The 15,379-nt window shown below is 36.8% G+C and overlaps 1 protein-coding gene across 3 annotated transcripts; it reads left to right on the top strand.

The window, feature by feature from the left end:
* The first annotated feature begins 450 nt into the window (after window positions 1-450).
* LOC121894373 (deoxyribonuclease-1-like) lies at window positions 451-11,298 on the top strand. 3 transcript variants are annotated; one of them, XM_042406922.1, is made up of 10 exons: window positions 451-530; window positions 4,394-4,479; window positions 5,151-5,245; window positions 5,602-5,688; window positions 5,796-5,908; window positions 6,005-6,117; window positions 6,983-7,137; window positions 9,966-10,062; window positions 10,191-10,241; window positions 11,164-11,298. In XM_042406922.1, the coding sequence occupies exons 1-10, from the start codon at window positions 503-505 to the stop codon at window positions 11,164-11,166; spliced, it is 828 nt and encodes a 275-aa protein (XP_042262856.1). In that variant the 5' UTR covers window positions 451-502; the 3' UTR covers window positions 11,167-11,298. The 3 variants fall into 3 exon arrangements, with proteins under 3 accessions (XP_042262856.1, XP_042262858.1, XP_042262857.1); XM_042406924.1 differs by lacking the exon at window positions 451-530 and adding an exon at window positions 660-862; XM_042406923.1 differs by lacking the exon at window positions 451-530 and adding an exon at window positions 2,894-2,909.
* The last annotated feature ends 4,081 nt before the right edge of the window (window positions 11,299-15,379 follow it).

Here is a 15,379-nt window from a genome sequence, read left to right as displayed (position 1 = left end):
TTAAGTCTTGTCATAATCTGAGGGAAATAAGATCTGTAGTAAATGTTTCTGTGTGATTACGTCTGTAAAAATGCCTTTTATTATATTGTATTTAATATTATTGTTTATATTTACATGTTATTGTATAATTATCAATCATCTGTCAATGTTTATAATTTTCTGTACTGCTTTGGCAATGTGGATTTCTGATCTGCCAATAAAGCTTATTTGAATTTGAATTTGAATAAAAAACAGATTCTGACCATATTAAAGGCCGTTAAAGTCACGGACTTTGTTCTGCAGAACAAACTGCAGATCGTTGCCATGGTTACCAACATAACACCAATTAACTGTCAATTTTATTGACAGCAGAAAAACAAATGTAATAATCTTTCTTATTACATGCCCCCTCACGCCTCTGTCAATCATACAGGTGCAGCGTTTTGGTACAAACAAATGTGCTGCCAAACACCCGCCCCACAGCAAGGTGGAGGCCAATGAGGTGGCCAATCAGATTGTAGGGATGGCACTAGCCAAACCTACAAGGGTAGGTAAGTAAGGGTGGGTAAGTAAAGGGAGACAAAAGCCAAAAAAACTGGTTTAATCTCTAACATTGTGTTTTATAAACTTATCATTTGTTTTTATTGTAAATATTAAAAGTAAAAAGTACAATAATCATGTGTTGCTTCACCAACACTTCTTTAATTTACCGTTTATCACCTCGAGCACCAAATGTTTTGGTTGGCAGACAGACTACCTGTCTCTCTGATTTTAAACGGACTGTTTTCTGCAGAAACTCTCAGACACAGTTTGTCTGCTGACAGAGTATCAACCTCTGCTGCTCTCTGCTGAATATTTAACTTTGCTCTTCTCAGCCAGATTGGTGAGTTGTTATTTTTTCAGTTTAGTTTAGTTTTGTGTCTATTACAACTAGTTCCCTGTATTTCAGTGCTAAAATACTTGCAGCAATTTAAGTGTTAATTTAGCAGCAATGTGTTATTTCCCAGCATGTGATGTGAGGTCAGTTTTAGCAGAAAACCTGATGGATATTTATAAAGCTGTCAAACTGTTATGTTGGTGCAACAACATAACACCAGTTTACAGGCTTGTTTTAATCTGAGGAGACTAACATGAAGTGACTGGATACGTAACATGCATCATTACAGAGTTAGTGTGAATATGATTTTTGGACAAAGTAACAATGTGTTTTATCATCATTTTATGATTATTTTGATAAGCCAATGTATGTTATGGTTTTATTTATGTATGTATTTATTGGGATAAATGTTAACATTTGATGTACTGCACCAGAGTTAGCTTTAAAGCTAATTTTCATCTGCAGTCTCTTACAATTAAAACATATAACAGCACAATTACTAACAGGACAAAGCAAAAAACACACAGGACACGTAATACAAAGCTGCACACGACAGCACATGACATACACCCACAATGTCAACAAGAAATTTAGGGATGATATGAAGGCCGATGACTGACGCAGTAAGCAAACGATACCTTGTTGATGTGCAGTCAGAAATAACAGAAACATAGACGAGAGAACAGTGCAGTGTCAACAACAGCACAATCAGCACTTCTATGTGGAAATAACAGGCATCTGATTATCTGGATTAAACACCTCTAATAACCTCTAATAATCATAATCCAGAAGTTACAGACAGTGAGAGGAGGGATGTGGGCCTGAAGCAGCTCTAGAGTCTGACGGGGCCCCTCTGAACAGCTTTCATTGCCATTATGTTCCCAAGAAAATGATTTATATTATTCTATCATTTGCTTTTTTAAAAATTTATTCCACTTGATTTACTTAACTTTAATCAGTTTCACAGGCTGGTTTCACCAACCTTACCAAACAATTTATTTAGTTTACATTCATATAACTTCAAAGTGAATAGCTATCAATCATCATTTATCATCATTCATCATTATCTGCTCCTCTTACCACTGTCCTGCTTTCTTTTCTCTTCCTCTTCTTTCTTTCTCTTTCGTTTCTCCCGTACAGATAACTTTCTATTTTGCTTAAACGTTAATAAGTTAAACAGTTACTATAAACATTAGTTGCCGTGGTAGCAGAGACACTAATGAGATGGGGCCCCTTAGGGGGGGGTTTCCTCGTCCTGGTTGTCCCTGCATTGGTACCACATTTAAGGGGGAGTCCCACTTTTTTTTCTTTCAATTCAATCAAAGCATGGACATCGAGAAAAAGAGGGGCTATGGAAGGTAGGTAAGAGTAACATAAGATATAAAACATACAACAAATGATTTATTAATGAATAAACATTAATTATTAGTCATGTGGGACAGGGGTTTCATGGCAGGATGCTACATACACACATGCTGAGACAGCATGAGTCAGCCCTCAGGGCTTCTGTCAACCATACAGGTGCAGCATCTCGGTATGAACAAATATGCTGGCCAAACACCCGCCCCACAGCAAGGTGGAAGCCAATAAGGTGGCAGAAGTTTTGGGGTGGCATCTGGGGTAGCCAATCAGATTGTAGGGCCCCCGAGGGCTGACACACACTGTTTCAGTATGATGGAATCCCCCTTAGCTGCGGTAAACTGCTTTTTCTGTGACTCAAAAGCCAAAAAGGTTGGTATTTTATAAACTTATCATATGTTTTTAATGTAAAATATTAAACTTGAGATGTAACTGTCAGGTAAATGCAGAGTAAAAAGTACAATAATCATGTGTTGCCTCACCAACAGCAGCTTTTGGGCAGCTTTTTTCTTTAATGTACCGTTTATCACCAGACTGTGTATTTGCGCGCCAAATTTTTGGGTTGGCAGATAGACTTCCTGTCTCTCTAATTTTAAACTGACTCCTCTCTGTAGAAACTCTCAGACACATTTTGTCTGCTGACAGAGTATCAACCTCTGCTGTTTGCTGTTTTTCGCTCATCTCAGGCAGATTGGTGAGTTGTTATTTTTTTTAGTTTATTTAGTTTTGTGTCTATTACAACTAGTTTCCTATATTTCGGTGCTAAAACACGTGCAGCAATTTAATTGTTAATTTAGCAGCACTTTATTATTTTATTTTAGTGGGAAACCTGCTGGATTTTTATAAAGCTGCCAAACTGAAAAAAATATTTTTGTGGGCTGCAATAATGAAAACATCATGTTCAGGTTTCATATTTATTTGTTAAATATCTCTTTTAAATAATTTCTTTATATTTGAACCAGGGCACCGCTTCTCTTTTCTTCTTCTTCTTCTTCTTGTATATAATATGTATTTATTTTCTCTCTTGCTTCTTTTTTTCTTCAAGCGTTCAGGTGTCGATGTGATAAAACAGAAAATCCACTTATAGAAGTAATGTAAACCATAAGAATTTATATCAATTCATACACACGAACATGTTACTGTATGTATTACAGACACACATATTAAATATGCACATGTAGACAATTTTCAATGAAGCTTTGTGATAAAAATATGCTTTCAGAGGCAATTTAAAAGAGGATACTGATTTTGCAAATCTGAGTTCTCCAGTTAGTTGCTCCGGAGTCGTGGTGTCTTAAAGTCTTACACAACAGTTTCCTGCATGATGAACTCAGACTGTGAGCAGGTCAGTGTCAGTAACTCAGAGATGTATTTTAACTCAGTGATTTTTAGTGTGTATTTATGAGAAATTAGAAAATCCTTTACCTGAAAAATGTTTAAGACGTTGCAAATCTCTCTCTAAAGATGATTAATGAGGAAATTAAGTCACGGTTTGGAACTAGAAGTAATTCCACATCATGAGTGGCTGTTTCCTTTCCACTGAATATTTCCTGATATGATAACACGGTGCAAACATAACATTGTCCACTTGATTCCTGTTTTGTCTTTTAACAGCTTAAATTAAATTAGGTCAATCAGGTCTAAATGCTTCGCTCATAGACACTGAGGACAATCTCCCAGCTTTTGTTTCTGGGTGGAAACAAACAGAACCAATTCAAAGTCTTTAGGGCAGCCCTTCATACCAGGGCGGTGAGAGAGGAGATGGGGGGGGGGAGTATCATTTCCAGTAAAGCGTGACCTTGACAGAATGTAAGGGGCATAGGTTTGTTAGTAGCCATTTTCCAATGTTCTAGCAACTTCTGAGCATTTAGAAATACCCAGACTTTGGTAGGCAGAGATCTCCGATGTCTGGTATCCTGAGACGAGGTATAAATGAACTCACTTCTCTGCTATATGCATTACATGAATCCGCAAGTAACAATCAATAAAATGACAGTAAGCTAAAAACTCTTGTCTCATGTTTTCTGGTGCAGACAAAATTATTAGGTGATTAGCTGGAGCTTTTCTGCTTTCTCTTCCTTCTTTTTAATCCCTCTTCTTCTTTCTTCTATCCCACGTTCTCCTGCTCATATAATGTTTTTTTCAAACTCTGAACTTATGTGAACTTTGTTCTTGTAGTAAAAATGAAGATTGCAGCCTTCAATGTCAAGAAACTGGGATGGACAAAGGTCAACAAAGAGGATGTGCAGACAAATCTCATCAGGGTAACTTACTATGCTGGACCAGAGTACATTCATTATGTTTGCATTTTCAAATTTTCACTATAATGTTTTAGTTTTATTTCATTTATTTTTTTTATTTTTTTAACCACATTCGTTTTCAAAGTGTGTTTTTGTTTTCCACTTAAAGCTGGAGTTTGGGACTTTTGTCTCCCCCTTCTGGTAGTGACAATAATCACAAAAACACTGTCACCATACAGTAGACTACTCCGTTGCTACTGTTGCAGATCTAAAATGGTCACACAACCTCTGTGAAATGATTCAATTCGGTCCGATAACATTTAGAAAGTCTAGAAGCTGCAATGATTAGTTGATTAATCGATCAGTTTCCAACTTTTAAATTAATTGCCAACTATTTTGATAATTGATTAATCATTTAGACATTTTTTAAGGGAAAAAGGATTCCAGCTTCTTAAATGTGAATATTTTCTGGTTTCTTTAGTCCTCTATGACAGTAAACACAATATTTTGTCTACTTTTTTCTTACTGTAATAATTATCGTGTCAGAATATCGGCTGTGAAAAAGGTCAATTGTGTTGCTGGTTTGTTGCTGTTCTCTATCCCAATATATTAGATTGTATTCTATTCTATAATGTTCTGCTTTATTTTCATTATATCACTGACCTACTGTCATGTGTTGGCTGTGTATCTTGCAGATTATGTCTCGGTACAGCGTGGTGGTGATACTGGAGGTGGTGGATTCCACAGGCAAGGCCATGAAGCTGTTGCTCAGAGAACTCAACAACACCAGGTGAGCTCTTTGCACATGGACAAATACACAGTTTCCCCGAGGACGTCTTTGGACAGGCCCGTAAAAGCAAACTCAGAAAACTGAAAACAAAACAAAAAATCAAATACCTCTACACTGAAACAAAAAGCCCATAATTACTTTGCTGGTAGTTACAACGGTGTAACAGTGTGTGTATATTTTTATTATGTAAAGCCAAACTAGCGACAAGAGTTGAAAATTAGCAACAGCTATAAACTCTGTGCAGCACATCAGTTTCATGCTCTGTATTTGAATTATATTAAATTACACCGTCCCTAACAAATAAAATAAAACAGTAATAATAGTGTAACAGTTATTTCTGTTTCTGTTCCTGACAGGGAGAACAGAAATAATCCGTTTGCCATGATGAAGAGTGTACAACTGGGACGAAGCTCCTACAAGGAGCAGTTTGTCTTCTTCTACAGGTGGGAGATACTCTCTTATTTTTCCAGTGAATAACTCGTTCAGAGAGTATTTGTCATTTTCAACATCTCATCCTCTGTGTGTGTGTGTGTGTGTGTGTGTCTCTCAGAGAAGATGAGGTGGAGGTGGTTGACACCTACCAGTACAAAGACGATCAAGAAGGGGATGAGGACGCTTTCGCCAGAGAGCCTTTCATCCTGCAGCTCAAGTGTCTAAACACAGGTACTTGTGTGTGCGTGCGTGCGTGTGTGTCTGTTTGTGTGTGTGTGTGTTCGAGCACATCTACCATATCTTAACTGGGTGTGTTTGTGTTTCTAGTTGTGGAGGACCTGGTACTGATCCCAGTCCACACCACACCAATGGATGTGGTGAGAGAGCTGAACGCTCTGGATGATGTGGTCAAAGATGTGAGGAGAAGATGGAGCGCTGATGTGGGTTTGATATGAATCAAATAGATATAAAGAACAGTAAAAAAATAATCAAAAGAATATTATTATTTGATAAAAAATATTTATGAAATGGTTGCTTTCCTAACTAAAAATCTACTTGCCCTTACAGATGTTTTACGCTCACATCCCTTAAAGCATTTCACAGAGGCAATGTGCAAGAGGCGGCCAAGTGCACAGTTAACAATAACATTTTTTTATTGTACAGCAATATGGAATATAAAATAACAGATTTACAAATTAATATTAAATGATTCCGCAAATACTGTTGGGATGTTATTTTTCCTTTAAGTTGATTGTTTTTGGTCTTTTTTGCCTTTAATTGAGTTAGGAAACTATTCACTGTATATAAATATAGACGACATGAAGCCAAAACAATCTCAAGATGATTATCACCTTGTGCGCATATACTCTTTAGTAGAGGGGGTAAGACATCATTGATATATATATATATATATATATATATATATATATATATATATATATATATTAAATGAAGTTCTTTATTTAATGAATTTTACATTTTGTGTACATTTTATTAATATTTATTGTTGTCTAGAAATCCTGAGTCACCACAAAAGCTTATCTTATATGGTATAGAATGAATTCTTGCTTCCATTATGATCATTGGCAGTGTATTGAGGCTATGGGTAAACAGGGGAAAGAGCTCCTCAATGAAACAGTACAAAAGAGTTGTTCATTCATTCTTGCTGAAAAGAGAACACCAATTATACCACTAGATATATGTTTATATTGACTACAGTTTTTCTTGGTTGTTATATTTGGTGGGTTGTTACTAATGATGATGTCTGTGATGATAAATTATGTTTATATATATATTTTTCTGCAGAACATTATGTTATTGGGAGACTTCAATGCAGATGGACGTTACCTCTCAAGTAAAAAGAAGAAAGGAATTCGCATCAGCTGTTATCGCTACAAATGGCTGATAGACGAAGATGCAGACACAACGACTAGTGACTCAAATGACCACACCTATGACAGGTTTATCTTTACATCTTGTTGTGTAGTTTTACGTTAACTGAAGAAAGGTAGGGCTTTCCACTGAATTGCAGCTTTCAAAGAGAAAGCTGACTGTCCAAATGCAGTGGGATGAAATGGTATGGTACAATCTTGTATAGAGGATATCCTGGAGGATCTAATAGAACTTACTGAGCGAGTGTACACAAAGTCACACCATCAAACCATTTAATATTTATAAACTAGGCACAAATTTGAGAATAATCTAAAATTCTCAAAGCTCAGTAAATTGTATTTCTCCAGTACCCTACAGTGATGGAAACGCATTGCTTTTTGTCCAGAGTTTTTAGAGTTTGTTTGTATAAGGACTCAAGAGGCTTTATGGCTGTTTTTTCAGCCTGCCCCCAACATGTGATGCAATAAGACATATGGGAAAGAATCATAGCGTGCATAAATATCTTGGCTGCGTCCAAAGAATGACAGTTTCTAATATGTCTAAAATTTGCTACGTTGTACTTTATGTTTTTAAACGTTTTTTTAAAAATATTTCTTAAAGTTCAAATTACTAAGATATTCAGTGACTATGTCAATCCTTTCACTTTTGATAAGAATATTAGCGTTAGGAAGTTGTACCATTTTTTTTAGAGAAAAACATATCTTTTGTCTTTTTTACATTTAGACTCAGACATGATTGATCAAGCCAATGTGTGATCATTTCCAATGCAATTGTTAGCTTAGCAGCAGCTGACTCAGCTGTTTTTACATGTGTGTACACAACAGTGTCATCTGCATACGTTTGTAGTTCTACATCATGACACTGTTGAGGGAGATCATTAATATATAGGCTAAATAATAGGGGACCTAACACGGACCCTTGTTGAACACCCATTGTGCACTTCATGTTCCTGGACAGTGTGTCACCAACTTCAACACATTTTATCCTATTAGATCAATATGAAGACATACATGCCAGTGCTCTAGATGAGAAGTTAAATTTAGAAAGTTTCGATATTAAAACATCATGATTGACTGTGTCGAATGCTTTATGCAGATCTAAAAATACAGCACCAACTACTCCTCATTTGTCAAGTCTTGGTTTTGATGATTTGCTCTAAAGCCAAATTGCATACAATGTAGACCAAAATTGTTTGTATTAAGAAATGTTGAAGATGGTGTACATGGTTATTATTATACCTGCTAAACATTAGAATGTTAAAATTGTCATTATGAGGATGTTAACATTTATCTTAAACACACACAACTGGGTATAAGTCCAGCCTCACAGAGCTGTTAGTATGGCTGTAGACTCTTAGGGTGGTTTATACCAGCACTGCTCAGTCCAGTTGAATGGGATGCTGGTTGGTTTTCCTCCTTGGTACCTTGATATCTTTTAGAGGAAGTGGTCTCGGTCCAGTCCCAAACAAACTCTGGAGCAGTTTGTATGTGGTGGGAGTGTAATCCAAACCTCCATCTAACCGACTACAAGGTGTGCTCTGCAAGTTTGAGCTGAATTGCTCCTGTAGCCAGGAGAGCGTTGCATGCTGGGATGTGGATGAGCAAATTTACTGAGTTAACTTATTGAGGTCCGACCTGGACTAACAACAAAGAACATTGTATTCTTGATATTTTTTGAAAACACCTTAGTCTTGTTTCAGAAACTTATTCAGGTTACCCACAGATCACACTGTGACCAGTTGAAGTGGAAATCAGGAATCACTTCTCTGATTCAAATCTCTTTATTCAGTTCAGTTCAAAGATTTTTAGCATTGAATTTGTACTTTATTTACTTTTTTCCTAAGCTAAACATCACAGTTCAAATGTACTTCAGTATGTAGTTAATGAACACATCACTGCTCATTTGATCCAACATCCAACACTGATTCTGACTGTTGCTAGTCCAAGATGTCACATCCAGTTTAGTACAAAACTATCCTTCTACAAACACTACACACACGTTTAATAGTTCAGCAGCCTGTTATGTATGACAAAGTCGCTAGATTATGGTTAATTGTTTCACAGTCTTTCAATGTGCTTTAACGAGAAGATAACGTACTGTGAATTCCGACTGAGCTGACAATGTTGCTCTCAAGTCATGTTTCCATCCAAATTTAGCACAAATTTTAATTTCCAAAATATCTGTGAAAGAATTCAAATTAATGCTAATTTCCATCCACTGCCATTTTTTGAATATTTGGAGTTGATTCGTCAAGATAAACAGCAGTTGGAGCTAGATGGAAATATGACATTTCTGTTTGTTTCATGTATTAATTTGAGGAATGTTACAGTCTCTTCATTTCTCTGCACAGATAAGATGTTTTCATCTATTGTTATTTTTCATCTTTTCAGTGGAGTGGAAGCGTAAGCGGACGTCTAAGTCGCTTGTTTGATGTACATCATGATTTATTCGCTATTTCTATTTCACTTTCTCGCATTTTGCTCTTATTCATACGCCAACTTTTCCACCTCAGCCAAGTGTAAAATCTTTTGGAGATATTTCAAGACTTTTTCAAAAGTTTCCATGTTTTTTAAGTTTCCGCTCAGGTTATATTTATGTGCAAATTAAAAATGCAGATAAAAACAGGTGGATGGAAACGCACCTTCTGTCACCAGTGAGGAGCTCCACTGCTAAAAGCTACTGCTTCAGTCACTGACAATGGTGATCCAGTCTAATCAGATCACTTCGAAGATTTGTTGATAAGGATTTGTTCAGACATGTACTGAACAACTCTAGTGAACTGTTTTTATGGGGACTGTTTCTTTGGTAGAAAGCAGTACACTAAAAGTATGTCTCTTTTGGGTGAATTGTCATAGCCAAATAAATCTCTGACTGAGTCTGCACTTTCTGCCGACAGGATCGTGGTGACTGGAGATGACCTGTATGAGGCCATTGTGCCCGGTTCAGCTCAGCCTTTCAACTTCCAGAAAGCCTACCGCCTGTCTACTGCCACTGTAAGACTGTTTGGTATTTTACATGGAAATGTTGGACTAAGTTCAGCTAGAAAACTTTCATACAATAAAGTTTACAAATGCATTTCTCCTCCATGCTTCAAAAATCTTTATGAATTGTTTTCTTCCAGACCAGAGCCATCAGTGACCACTATCCAGTGGAGGTAGAGCTCATAGAGAAGGTATGTAGTGGAGGTAGAATAGGAAAGGTAAACATCTTGTTTTACTGGCACTGTATCAGTAATTTATAGGAATCTTTCACTTGCACTATATGGGATGAACAAAAAGAACTGAATACGTATCATGACTATGATATTTTGATATGATTTATTTTGTATATATTGTATATATATTTTTAAAAAATGAGGTACTTGTACTTTACATGAGTATTTCCATGTGATGCTACTTTATACTTCCACTCCACTACGTTTCAGAGGGAAATATTGTACTTTCTACTCCACTACATTTCTTTGACAGTTTTAGTTACTTTTCAGATGAAGATCTGACACAATGGATAATATAACAAGCTTTTAAATTACAACAGAATGTTAAAGATGAAACCAGTGGTTTCCAACCTTTTTGGCTTTTGACATCTTACAAAAAGCAGAGTGTGGTCAGGGTCACATTTCACATGTCAAAGATTAGAGACAAAAAAACACAAACTGAAAACAGATTTGTGTATCAGAACTTTGTTTTTTTCTTCTTCCTCTCCCATTAATAATCTCACGACCCCTCAGAACGAAATAGTTGATACTATTAGTACTAAGTGGCATGAAATGTAAATACTCAAGTTAGCTATTGCATATTTTTATTTATTCATGTGCTTAATTGTACTTAATTACATTCTACGACTGCCTGTGAACGTAATCCAGGCAACAATTACATTTCCTGTCACAAAGTAATTAGAAATTATTGGTATTATGTAAACATAGATTCTAGCAAACAAGTTTGCTATGTATTGCCCTAACCCTTTCATCCTTAGTTTTCTGTGGTCACATTTGTTGGGGCATTAGCATTTCAGAAACCTTTAAATCATTACAATAGGAGCTCTAATGATGGATGCTGATATCTGAAGTTAATGCCGATGATGTTTGTGTCTTTCAGTAAAATGACCTCTAACAGGACCAGAGAGCAACAGCTGGTGACTCTGACCTGACGAAATTGGAGGGGTGGGGGGCAGTTTTATATGCCAATAAAACTACTTTCTCTCCCTGAGTAGTGAAAAGGTTGCTTATTTAAAGACATTTAGCATATACATATTGTTTCTAAACAAAGAAGTGCTCATTTTAGCCGTGGAGTGGTTCAGAATGTGTCATTTTACCAACAAAGTGAAATTCAAATTTATAGTATTGTTCTATTGTGACAACAGATTTATGTTCTCATCAAAAACAGACAACATATCACATGATTTACACGTGTTTCCTATGTATTTTCTTAGTATACAGAAATATATGAAGTATCACAAAGTTTATAATCTGATACAGGTACAGATCAGTGCTGAATACCAGAAAGACTGAACACTTAAAACATTCACAGATCTAAAAGTGTAGGTTCACAAAAAGTACTAATGCATGTATCAAATACATGACTTACACACTATTATCTATATGCACGGCATACAAAATATAGTCTACAAAGCTGACATGTTAACACTTGTTATTCTAGTTACTTTAAGCTTATTACTCAATATACAGATCAGCTTAAAAACCAACTAAAGAAAATGTCACCAGCAAGCAGCTAGACCTCCTGCACACTCATTCACAAACACACAACATCAACAGGTGACTGAACAACCACTCAATTTAAAATGGGATCAATTCCAAATGAATGAGTGAGTCCAGACAGCTCACTGTAACTTCAACAAGCAAACTACCTACGGCATATTATATGATCTCTGCTGCATTCTTGTTAAGGAGATAAATTCACACAACAGCCACAGAGACATTTAACCATCAGAGATGAAAATAGCGACCAAAGAGACAGAGAGAGAAGCCGTATCTGACTCACGTTATCTTATGTCTTCTTCTTTCTTTCATGGAGATGAAGTATTCATGTCAAAACATCCATTTGTGGCTATTGATCATCGTGTTTGTTAGTTAACATAACTTTGTGGTTAACAAAGTTTTTGCTGATTAACCAGTCTAATATCATTGGCAACAAAGCCAAGCAAGCTAACTCTCCTGGTTGTTTCTCTGGTTGCTTCTCTCTCCAGCCTCCCCGGTGGCGCCCTGCCGCTGCTGCGCCGCACAGTCCACATCCATTCTCCCGTTAGCTTAACTAACAGTCCTTCCATGGATGTATAAAGAGTCCTTCAGGGCTGCTACAACAAACTAACTGTTGTGTTGGCTAACACAAGCAGCTATCTACTGCTGCTAGTCTACCGTAAAGTGGAGAGAATTGAAGATGAAATTTGGAGACTATCTTTGGACCAACTTGACGTCAATATTGCATTCTGGATGTTGATTGGTTAGGGAGGATGTCCTCCCTTGGAGCGTCATTTTACGTGTCTTGGCCAATCATAGATTAGCATGAAAAAAAAATGAAGTACATTGAATTAATGTAAGAGATCCCGCTCTGAGGAGGACAGCAGGTGCCCGTCCTCCTCTGTCCCCCACCACCACTTCACACAGACTGCTCTTTCTCGCTGTTGAAGCATTTTAACCAGAATTTCAATAATGGATTTTTTCCAAAGAGGAGAGAAAAAATATTTTATAAATAATACTGAGATTTGGTAATGGTTTATTTCAACCAAATATTCTTTTTTATATTTTGATCTCCCTCTTGCCTCTCAAAAATAGAGGAGGAACAACCTCCTCTGCCTCTATGGACCTACCCCCACTGATGCAGACGCATGGCAGAACGCATCTCATATTATCTCACTGCTTTCTTATTGGGCATTCACACTAAAAGACTGATGAGCAACAGCTCTGGTCGCTGGCTGCTCACTGCCTCTAGCAGTTGACGGCAGTGTCGCAGACATCACACTCAGTTGTAGCCAATATCAAGTTTGTAGTAGAGCTAGTTGGCAAGCCGGCCATGAATGAACTTGACAAGGATGATAAAATATACAATTTTTCATGTTTCACTGTGTATTATTTAGTAAGAAAAATGTACTTAGTCTAATTTCTATCATTTAAAAAATAAAAATGCTGTTTTACTTTCAAAACCACGTTGTCGGCTGAGTAGTTTATGGAATAAAGCATTATAAGCTAGTTTTGTTTATGTCACGGTAAACAAATGACGATGAATCGCACAGCTCTGGGAAACCAGAGACCACAATGATCAATTTCTCTTCCATTGTCAATATGGAGGGGAACAGATGTTTGATAGGAACTTTAGTACAGTGGTTTCTGTGGGAAGAAAATCAAACTCTGATCTGAAATTGGTTGCTGCTTCAGTGGCGTTGCTGCTAATTTGCATAAAGTTAAACTCTGCTCAACTTCAATTCTTGGCACTGGCATCCGTCTGCTCAAGCCCTTCATCGCTAACTTTAATTTAAAATGAACGACTGCTCTTGTCACTTATTAATCTTTGGGTGTGAGTGCACAGTTACTCATCATGCTTGTTGCTTAGGCTTTTCTGAAATGAACCAATCATGAAAACATGATTTTGTGCTCTCTTTGTCATTCAAATTGTTTTTACCTGACATGATGCTCAAGTGATGAGAGACAATATATCAAATTCATACATCAACATCAAAACACATTCAGTTGAATGCTAAATAACATATTTCATCAAGTAGAAAAGAGATTGAAAGAGAATGAAATGTAAAGTTTCAAAGCAACATGAGACAAATAACAAGGTATATAACGAATAAGTAAGTAACACGTTAAGGGGAGTAGTCTTCAAATTACTGAAGAACTGTATATGACAGTCACAGTCTACCCTATGTTAGGATATGTTACGAAAACAAGTTTAAATAAATATGTCCATGCAAAAATTATAATCTTTTGCTAACAGTGATGATTGTTTGATGAAAATTGTAGATCAGTTTACTCACCATTTGCTTTAGTATTACAAATTTTTAACATAGCAATGTATTAGATATTATTCTCAGATTAAACTGAAAACAGTTTTATGTAAAAAGTAAAAACACCGCTAGCATCAGCATACTAACATGCTCACAGTGACAATGCTAATGTAAGATGAGATTTTTTTTTCTGAGGGTTTCTTTTGTAGATTATCGTATTTTGGTGTTGTTGTTGAGATGGTTTCCATGATTTGATTGGTGGTTCAAGATTTGTCAGTTACATATATCCTTTATCTACATTATGCATCTTGTCTGTGGTTTTTATGATAGTTTAGTTAAGTGATGTATCAAGTTTGTTGTTGGTGTTCTAGGGTCCTGTGCTGTTTTTGGACGGACATTAAAGTTCACACGTTCCTCTGATGACGTTGTCCCTGTGCTTTAACTTACTCATGACTGCTAACTTACACCAGCATTACACTAACAGGTATGTTCACCATCTTAGGCTGTGTCCAAAATCACTCCCTATTTACTACAAAGTCCATTAATATTCACCCTCTGCCCGAGAGCTCTTGATAACATGTCTTCATTTTGAGCATTTTATTCATTTGTTTTATTCATTCAACACCGTTCGAAACCTGCTCCTCTTGGTCCGAGTTTCCCAGCCGGAGCTCCGACTTCGAGAGCCGCCCCATCAGACTTTTTCAAGTAGGAAGTTGTCTGAAGAAGTGAAGAACAGTCTCACAGAGCCAATAGCAAGGCTGTAGACTGTTTCTATATATGTATGGGCTGAGCTAATGAGATTTAATGTGTTAATTAGTGAGCTTTAGAAGTAATTGTAGGGACTTGGTACTAGGTAGGAACCATTTACTGTATATAAATATGGATATTGTGTCTCCACTTCCTACCGCTATTCAAAAGTGAAGCCAAAATATCTCTTTTCTGGGAGCTGCCATCTTGCTTGTGTTACATCATTGGGAGCCAGAGTCCCAGCCCAGATCGCAAAATTGCTGTGGCCCAGATCCAACCCATACCTAATACTTTCGGGACTTTCATCCGGCTCTCATACCATGTGGAATGACGGCACTTGGGTGGTCCACTCCTGTTCCCCAGATCTGGGCCACAAACAAGCCGTATATCAACCAAGAACAAACTAGATAAACCAGAACTGGCCCACATCCAGAATACACATACCTAAAATCACCATATCTTTACTAAAAAAGGCCCACATTTTATTTGGGATATTTGTGCCATATTTGCTATTTTAAATTCCTTTAATTTCAGGCTCACATCCATTTTGTCCGGGTCAGAAGAAGGCCAGCAGTGCCACATCATTGCAGTCACCCACTTCCG

This window comes from Thunnus maccoyii, chromosome 3, assembly GCF_910596095.1.
Source record: "Thunnus maccoyii chromosome 3, fThuMac1.1, whole genome shotgun sequence".
NCBI classification, from domain to species: Eukaryota; Metazoa; Chordata; class Actinopteri; order Scombriformes; family Scombridae; genus Thunnus; species Thunnus maccoyii.
The sequence above is the reverse complement of the archived record's forward strand: the minus strand, read 5'-3'. Positions and strand labels throughout refer to the sequence as shown.